A 9,978-nucleotide genomic window follows, 5' to 3' on the forward strand; every position below is an offset into this window, starting at 1 on the left:
GGGGGGGGGGTTTAATGTTCATAAGTTCTTAACCATCAGCTGAGATGCTTGATACCTACACCCACTGCAGTGGAAGGGAGGAATGTTGAGATAGACAGAGCTAAGATTTCGGGTGGGATAGTCCCAATCTAACTGCTCCAGATAACCAAGGAATGCAGCAGAGCAGCGGTTTAGTCCACTGAATTCTTCGGATCGCGTGCTGGGAGGAAGTAATTTCATGGGGTTTCTCCATTATTCTTTTTTTACTGCGTGTGCTTTGTTTTTAATTTATTCCAAGCTGTCTGTGTTCCTTTTGCTTTTGTAATAATCACCGTTTGCGGGGGGCGTCAGAAAGTGTGCCATAACAGGCTTTTTGGATTATCTCATTATTCTTGGCAGTATTTGGTTTTGTAATACTCAAGCTGTAGAAAATTACCAGCTACTACTTGTTCTAGATAGCCTTAATTCCTCTTGCTGTACTGTTCTTCAGTTACATAATACAGCAGACAAAAAATCCTACTGTCTGCACAGCAGCTGCTTCGTATCGTACCCAGATTTTACTGACATTATGTACTCTTGGGGAGAAACAAGAGTTTCCCTCTTGTTTTCCTCAGTCTCTTTTAAAAGGGTCAAAAGGACAAAAGTTTGATTTCATTGTTTAATTCAGTTGCCCTTCCGGAGAATTACGATTTGCTTTTGCTGCTGAGTGGAAAATTGCTGACCTCACAGGGAATCTTTAAGTCTTGCAGTTGTGGTTTAAGTAACGCACAGGTGAATTTAAAAGGCAGTTAGACTTGGTCAACATGCTTTTTTCTTTTTTCTTAACCAATAGCACTTTGTAGTAAAAGTTCCTATTTTTGTTTTTCAACCAAAAAGGATGAAAAAAGACCTGAAACACACAGATGTGTGAAATACAATACAATTAAGTAGCTTGTAAGTATTTCTATGTATAGGGATTTTTTTTTACTTTCCAAAATGGTGAGTTAGAAAAACACTTCAGCAGCTGTAAAGCCTATCTGATGCCTACATTTTGGACCCGGCGGTTGTGTTGATACCTGAGGTTTGTTGTCTTTGAATATGTAAGTTAATACTTGAGCTCTGTGAAATAGCTCAGGCATTGGTGATTGGCTAGGAACAAGGAAACTTGCTGAATCTGAAGATCTGCCTATATCTACTGAGGGCCTGATTGTGTAAGCAGACCCAGGAGACCTCTAAAGGTGCTGGTGACGCTGAATCCAGTGCTGAACACAACAGCCGTAGTTAATTCAGTAGCAACACAGCTCGCAAGAGAGATTATATGGCTCATCTTTCATTAAAGAGAGACGCTTCCATTCTTTGCCTTTCTCCTCCCCAGTCTAATGTCTCTCCCGTGCAATGGGACAGTAGCCTGTGGACTCAGAACTTGGGGCTTGTTTCCTTGGTGATTTTCTCAGAGGCACTGCAATTCTTGAATTTTTGATTTAGGATCCTAAAGAGAAGTGTGGCACTGCTGACTGAGGTGCCCACGATTCCTGCTTCACTGGCTCTCTGCTCACGTGATGATTTTTTGTGGGTTATCGTTAAAAGGAATCTCTATTTCTCCATGGCCGGAAAGGAAACTGAAGCTTCTGATGCTCTCAGCCATCTCTGTCACAATATTGTTTCCAAATACCGCACTGTCCTTAATTTCTCTCTCAAGAATCTTGCTGTCAGAGTAATGAGAATATCTGTGGAGCTACTGATAGAGATAGTGATTAACAGAGGATTTTTTTTAAATATTACTGCACTTCAGAATATTTAAACATAAGGCATGGAATGGAGCAGTAAGGTACTGGTTTTGACTTCCCACTACATAGTTACGTGGTCTGATTTCTGTTGCGATGGAGTAGCATCATGCTGCGATAAGAGAGCATAGATCATTTGTTGTTATATTCATATCTTCTTGCCATCTTCATAATTCCCATTAACTTGTATTTTGAAGATAATAGATTGCAGATAGAGGAAACAATCCTGAGGAAGGTTAAGAATGGAGGAGGGAGTTGGAAGCTAGTCGTAAAAAAACGAACAGAAGCAACTTTTGTGTAAGTGTCTGCAGTGTCATGCGATTAGTCTAAAGTCTCCAAATGTGCCAAGGCCATCAGAATGGTGACAGGATCCAGTAGCCCGACAGAGGCGAGGCTGCCACCATGCCACTCCATGCCACCAGCTCCAGCCAGGCACAAGGCTGCGCCCATACCCCACATGTGGAGGTACACACAATACAGAATCACAGAATCATCATCCGGCCGGAAGAGACCTCAAAGATCATCGAGTCCAACCGTTACCCTTACACTGCCAGGGTCCCTACACCATGTAAATACATACACATACAGCTACTACAGATCACCACGGGTAGAGAGTAAACACACAAACATACAGCACCAAAGGCCTCATCCTGTTCTCCTCTCTGAGTCTATGGGGGTGAGAACACCTGGGCAATGTGCTGAACCTTCTCTTGTGGCAGCCGCCGGTGGCCCATACACATACAGCTACTACAGATCACCACGGGTAGAGAGTAAACACACAAACATACAGCACCAAAGGCCTCATCCTGTTCTCCTCTCTGAGTCTATGGGGGTGAGAACACCTGGGCAATGTGCTGAACCTTCTCTTGTGGCAGCCGCTGTTCCCCACTTGCCATCGTTCCTCCTCTCCTGCGTGCGCAAGAAGAGCCTTTAACTGCGTAACCTAACGGGAAAGATGGAGTTGTTAGGAAATAGAACAATTTTATTTGTAGATGCTGCTGTTGTTACGTGGTGCTCTTGGTAAGCCAGACATCCGGTAGGCTTGGTTCGGAGTCCAGGCCAGCGCGGCCAGCTCTCCTGCCTGACTATTGTTTGAACAAGGTTATAATCAAAAACCAAACTGTTGCGTATTATTGGAACTGATACAAACAACTGAATTTTTCCTGGTGAAAAAACTGTGAGTGGAAATATGAGATACCTATGGACAAATAATTACTGTAATTTCTATCCTAGAAATTTATTCAGGATTTACAGATGATAAGGTAACTGAAAATGAACTTTAGCAATGTTTACGAATGCTTGTTAAAATTACAAATAGATGAATAAAAACTTGTGAAATGCTCCTTCAGGATGATGCAGATACAGAAACATGCTTTGAGGCATTGTCCGTTTTGGTCCTAGAGTTTGGGAGGGGTTGCATCATGCTTCAAGGCATGCTGTAAAATATGCAGGTAAGCAAAAGTCTTGTTGTAAATGCCTGATATACTAAAGAAAATGAGGGGTTTATTTAGTCTTTCAAACCACTTTTTCTTTCTTGATTTTAACTATTTTTAATTAAAAAGAAAAAGGTAACATGACAACAGTTAATTTCAACTTAAAACTAATTTTGTACTTGCACAGAATTGAAACAGGATGTCAAGAGCTTTGTTTGTTCTGTCGTAAAGTGAATAGGAAAACAACGTGTCCAGAAAAAGGAGATAGCTACTAGGACATGTTCTGTTTCCTTCCACTTTTAAAGCAAGAGTGATGTGGGATTTCTCTCATTCATCAAAACCCCACAGCCTTTCATGGTATCTCTACAGCAAAGCTGACTCTCCTGTCCCACAACAGTCCAGCAGAAAGCTTTTCACTTGAACCAGTGTTCTTATATTTTAGGTGTAACAACGAAAACGAATGGTGCCAGATCCATGAAAACATTATTCGCAAGTCCAGCACCAAATACACAGCACCCAGCTCAAACTATGGTAAATATTTACTTCTGTATTTTTGTCGTTAATAACAGCTGAAGATTTCCTTTAGGAAACTGCTCATTATTTATAGCAGAGAAATGCAGTGAGATGTGAGATTACGTGTAACTGGATTTCTCTACTTGTGTGAATTTCTCTAGTGTTAAAAGTTCAGCGAAAATTCATTCATGTTCAGTTTACAGGTGAAGATCTGTATTGCCTCTGCCAGTTTAACCAGGAATTTAAAAGAACAAACCACTGACTGGCTATCATTCCATCTCAGATATGCCTGACAGTGATATTAATTCAGCATGCTAAATTTTCTTCGTCATTCTGTCTGTAGTGTTACTTCATCTTGAGGTCGGCAGTGCTAGTGGCAGTTAGTGGCCTGCTATAGTATTAGGTTGCTCCGTGAGTCTTCATTTGTTGGCTGTTAGAGCTACCAGGTGTACCTGTCCTTGTGAAAACGGCTGCCCATGGTGGGACACAGCAGCAGTCAGCAGCAGAGGTCCTTTAAAAGTTGTTCCTGTGACACTGTCTTCCTCTTCATCCTGTATTCCCTGAAAAATTGCAGGTATAACACATGCGTAAGGTTGCTGTCATGAGGATACCGTCCATCCTTGTCAACAGAAACCAAGCCAGAGGTTACATTTGTCCAACGTGTTGGTCTGACTGACAGAAAATTAGCAGTGGTTTTGTACCTGAAGATTAGTTACCAGGGAGACTCTCTGTGATAGTTTCACTGCTAAATGTTTCATTGCAGAGTGGAGCAGAATAACTGTCCTGAGTTTTTGCCACCTTTGGGATCCATTTTTATTTTCCCAGCTAATGATGGATAAATACAGAAAGTAAATCTTGTCTTATCTGGTTACCTCATGTAACGATTGCTGTAGTTGGCTAATTCAGAGATCATTACTGCTCCATTCCCAATGAACCGGCCGATACGATACAGTTCTGCTTTGTTACAGCTGGTTTTGTGTTCGTTACTGAGTGCTTGATTCATCGGCCTACTAAAGTCTGAATGCTGATACTGTCTTTATTTCACTTGTTTGCATATGGAGCTATTGTAGTGCAATATGCAGTTCACATTCCCGTAGGAGACACTAAGTACAACAGTAAGCAAACAAAACAGTTTTCAGGTTTGGAATTCTATTATGTGCAAAGCTGGTGTCCTTCCCTGCTGTTCCCCCTCTTCCTGTTAAAGTCATCCACCACTTACCGTTAGAGCATTTAAAACTTTGAAAACTTGGACGGTCTGCATTTATTTCCAGTGCCAAGTGTCTGCCTAAAACTTCTTTTTTCCCAAACATGAGCTTTTTTGGAAGAGCAGAAAGGAAGGGAAATAGATAGCTTTTTACCTTTGCCTTCGGCTTTTTGAAATAATTATTTCAAACATTTCATTAACGTCTAGTGCATATCTGGAATAGGAGGTTGAAATGTGGCAGAGGAGTTGTCCTGGTGGGAGGGGCAGCATTGCTCGTGTGGTTTAAAGCATAAGTAATGCGATTTGAGCCTCAGAACCTGCTCTTAGAGCGAGGAAATGCTCAAATCACAAGTGTGGGTTTTTTTTTTTTTTTTCTTCTCCCCTGAAGAAAATGTCTCTGGTTCTTTCTCCCTGCCTTCCCTAGTCTTGTCTAAAATTAGTCCTTCAGATCTGCAGGGAGTAAGAAAAAACTGGAAGGGTAGGCTGGGTAGAAGAGAGGACTGGAGAACAGATTGGCAAAACCTCTTGGGGAGAGCGAGAAGCTAGGCAGAAGTAGTTTGGGGTGGAATATGTGGGAGGGCATCACATAAGTAGTGTATGTAATGCCATGCTGGCAGTTTACATCTTCTGTTACCTCCAGTGATGGATTTTTATAGGTAATAGTTTAATTCTGGTGCTATTTGCTAAGTACTGGGGGTGTTGGGTGTGGGGATGTCCGAACTATCAAATTAGCTCCAGTCCTTTATGCTGGAAGTTTTAAAATTCATTTATTTTTAATAGCAAAGGAGGATATAAAATGAGCAAGTTTTTCTATAAGTGGCAAAACCAGCCAAGCTGAATTTCTAGTGAAGTTGTCTCCTGTGTTCGGTTAAACCTTCTTTAGCACACGGGCGGACGCTCACACAGCATCCAAAGCTTTGGATTTTGTCCGTGGTCTCCCTGCAGTGCTTTGCAGGGCTCTTCTGCTGACTTTCCTGGGTGGCTGTTGAGTCCACACATGCTGACTGCCCAGCTGGCTCGTCGGCCTCCCTTTTCCTTCATTTCAAGGCTTTATGCTCTTTTTTCATCCCAACTCCCAGTATTCATAAAACTCACACAACCTTCATGTCACCTATTTATTTGGCTGAAGCCAAACAGCGGGCCTGAAAATTATTTCAAGGGAAGAGAGCAGGAAGTGTGTGGGAGGTACCTGATGTTGCTGGTTTCATTCTCCTAGTAACTAGTCTAACGAAATGGAAACTACGTGTCATTCACAAAGCGGCGGAAACAGCAGAGCTCCCGATGGCTGGTGCAAGGCCATGTATACAAGGCAGTGTTTGTTTCCATAGGGGTTCCTCTGGGTGAACAGAGAGGGTGGAGAGATCTAGTGACTAACTGCCAGCCATGGGATGAGGTAACGAATGGGGAAATCACGATGTGAACGTAACTCACGTGTGTGTGGAGCTGGGGGTGTAGGCACTGCAGATGAGACGGCCTGCGTGGCTGAGCTGAATCCTGGCATTTTCTGGTGCCATAATGCTTGACTCTGCGTTATCCTCATTTAGAGGTGTAGTGTGCTGTGAATCACAAGCAACAGGAGAAGGCAGCTGGACTGAGATTAACTGTGGCATTGTTCTCGGCTGAGCCATTCAGCTGGTGTACTGATCGAAGGGTCCCACTGGAAGAGGTAGTTGCTGAAGTTGGTTTGACCAGTTGGCACTCTTGAGACCGCTTGAGGTACTGAAAGGAATGGCATTAAAACCAAGGTTCCCTTAGGAAGTAGATGAGAAAACACATGGAATAGAAAAACTTTGTGGGGTTTGGGGTTTTTTTATGATATTAAGGGGGATTAAAGGCCTTTTTGAGATGTTGCACAGCATTGTGTGATGTGGTAGTTCAGACACTGTGGCATTGCTCATACCTGTGTTTTAACCTGCTCTATGCAAGGGATAGAAATAATGCTGAGTACTTCACTGTAGTTGGTGATATCTCTGAAATTCAGTATTCTGATTTTTTTAAATTGTATTTTTGTACAATGTTCTGCTCTTAACTGACCCCTGAAAGCAGTTTTCTTTCTTCCACTTCAGTTGTAAATTACTCCGATTATGTGTTTCTATTAAATTAACTGTGGAGCAAAGCATTATTTTGCCTGCGTGCCTTGTATGTACAGACATCTAATTCTTCGATCTGAAAAAATGAACATCTTTGGTTTTTTTCCAGGACTTATAATATCTCTTCAGCTTCTTCGTGGTGACATGGAGCAGATTCGAAGGGAAAACCCCATGATCTTTAACAGAGGCGTTTCCGTTACCAGGAAGCTGGGTTTTCCTGATGTTATAATGCCAGGTAAACATAACAGCTCTAATCTTAATGTATTGGTCATTTTTTTCTCATGCTCTTCCAGACAAGCACCACTGGGATGGGTGCTTTGCTTGAAGAAAATTAATAATAGAAGAGTTGCCTTATTTATCAGTAACTACCAGTCCCAGGCTCAGGGAGTCACGCTGAAACGTTTTAATTCAACGAATGCTGTAGTAATCGCAGGTGTTGAATTCACAAGTATAGCAGGTGATCTGGAAAGAGCGCTTTGATATTCCCCCACCTCCCCTTGTGTGTGTGGATATCCCTCCTGTATGCTACGTGTAGAGATGTTTCTTTTAAAATGCACAAAGCTTCTGCTTCCCAGTAACTCAAAGCCAGGAAAAAGGTTCTGCTTTACCACCTTGATGTCTAGAGTTGGCGAGATCCTTTTGTATAATGAGGCTGCAGATCTGGCCTGATTTTCCAGCTGGCCTTACAGAGCACCTAGTCCATGCAGCAGCTGTCTTGGCCGAAGCATAGCTGTACCTCATTTGCTTCTCATTCCTGGAGCAGCAGCTTCAGCTGCTGCTTGTTCTGGCACAAGCTGAGATAGCTCCAGCATAGCCAAGAGTTCATCCAGGGAGGGATCCGGAACCCAGCCAGTCGTGCAATCAGCAGATATAAAACCTGGCATTATACTGTCTTGATTTTTACAGTGCAGTATGAAGTGGGCTTTCTAATGGGGTTGCATGTGTAGCATTTGAAATACTGCCTCATTGCTGAGCGTTATAACCAAGACCAAGGGTGACTTTGCAGACATGGGAAATGTTATGAAAGCATAATGGGAAAAGTATCTGATGTTATTGCTGGAAAGACTGCAGTGACACATCAGTATCAAAAGTAGTTGTACCCTCATTATGGAGGCTTTTCAGAAAGCACAATAAAAATAGGGAGTAGGTGGGAAGAATTTCTAGAAACTGAAGTAAAAGGATTTAAAACAGTACGTGTTTTATTTACTAAAAAACTTGAAGATAAAAGTAATAGAGCAGCAGAGAATGCAGGCTATAAAGCCAATTGTAAACTTTAGTTTTTAGTGGCCTTAGAGCAATTCCAGTCTTAACCCAAAGCAATCAAATAGAGAAAAGATTAAATATTGCATGTTGATACACAGACACAACTGCTGCAAGGTGATCTGCTGCAATCGAGATCACAGCTGGATGTGTCAGCTAGAATAGCTAGATCACAGCTAGAAAAGCCAACATCAAAAATAACATTTACATTCCTGTATAAGCGAATTGATTCTCCTGCAAGAATTGCTCTATCCTCCATTTCTACGTATAGAGATGTGTGTCCCTCAGGTGCTTCAGACCTCTGAATTTTAGCAAGCTTGAGGAACAGCTTTATGGTCTCAGTGTTCCCTTTAATTGTCTTTTCATTTCCGGGCCCTAACCTCTTTCTGCAAGCTGGCATCGTTGCTGTCTTCCCTGTGCTGATTTGGGCAATGCTTTTGTCCAGGGCTTGAACAAGCAGTTTTTATGTGAAAACTGCTTCTGCCCCAAGCTTTAAAAATTCTCCATTCTCTATTCATTGCAGCTAATTCAGATTTTCAGACTTTCTCTAAGAACTCTAGCAAAAATCCTGCCTCGATGCAAAAATTGTCCACCAAATCTTAAGCATGTTAATATGTTCTTTGTGATATTCAGCCTAGAGACCTTAGACTTTTACGTAAATTCAAACCAGATTCCACAGCGTGTTTGCAGCACTTCTGTTGCAAGGCTCGCTCTACAGGTGCGCTCCTCAGCTCTGGCCAGCCCACAGTCACTTGCTAATGTCACGTTTGTGAGAACCACAATTCTTGTTGGAGAAAGCACAGAGATTGTAAGATGACAATCAATTTGAAACTGAGCATTTTTATTTGGGGGAAAACAAAAGGCTTACACTTGTGGAGAAAGGCAGTTTGTAATGTCTTCAAACAGCAGGTCAGAAAAAGGTAGCCATGGAAGTGTGATTATTTTCGCTGTGATGATAAATCAGGACATTGTCAGAGGAGGGGTGAGATGCGAAGTGAGAGGTAGCCTGGCATGGTGCTCTGAACAGAAGTTTTCATTACCCTGGGTGTTCTCCAGGATAATGAAATCTCAGGAAATATTAGGAGATTAAAATACACTATAACTTCACTGATGCAGCAAACATTCTATTTACTTTTTTTTTGTAAATAAAAGTATATTTGACATTACTCAAGTGACATCAGGTATTTGCCTGTTGTTTGTTTTTAGAACAACAGATTGAACTGGGATTTGAATTTACCTGGTGTCCAGGATAGGACGTTTGGGTAGAGTACCGTATCTTTCAAGTGGATTAGCCAAGCTACACGAACAAGGATCGCCTGTCAGCTCACTCTTTGTTGTTACCACCAGAACCAAACATTTTTCTTAGCTTAACTTTAGTATTGTCTGAAGTTAGAAAATATTTCATTTTGGGGGAAAACCAAATGAACCAACAAAAAAAACTCCAACCAAGCAAAAACCCCACCCTGTCATGCTCGTTAGCAGTTCTCAACCATGTCTGCTTCTTTGACTGTCTTTGTCAAACTACCTTCTCCTTGCTGTGCTTCAGAACTGTTTCCTTCTCATTAAAGTCAGGGTTTCCCCTCTCAGAAAAGGGCACAGAAAGTTCATGACTTGAATTTTGCAAATGGATGCAGATTTTTCAAGGCAGTGCAACTTAAAAACGTTTTCTATGAATAAATTAATAAAGGGTACATCACCTGGAGTTGTTAAAATATGCAGTGATCATTCTGCTGAAC

At 41.8% G+C, this 9,978-nt stretch overlaps 1 protein-coding gene across 1 annotated transcript in view; it reads left to right on the forward strand.

Annotated features, from left to right (window-relative positions):
* Nucleotides 1-9,978, forward strand: part of DOCK3 (dedicator of cytokinesis 3) — a gene marked incomplete at its 5' end in the record, with an annotated part of 177,954 nt that overhangs the window by 93,099 nt on the left and 74,877 nt on the right. Inside the window, 2 exons of the mRNA XM_010140114.1 lie at nt 3,618-3,706; nt 7,092-7,217. Coding sequence (XP_010138416.1) covers nt 3,618-3,706; nt 7,092-7,217 — 215 coding nt within the window. The remainder of the gene's footprint in view (nt 1-3,617; nt 3,707-7,091; nt 7,218-9,978) is intronic.

The sequence above is a fragment of the Buceros rhinoceros genome, unplaced genomic scaffold (assembly GCF_000710305.1).
Source record: "Buceros rhinoceros silvestris isolate BGI_N320 unplaced genomic scaffold, ASM71030v1 scaffold3347, whole genome shotgun sequence".
NCBI classification, from domain to species: Eukaryota; Metazoa; Chordata; class Aves; order Bucerotiformes; family Bucerotidae; genus Buceros; species Buceros rhinoceros.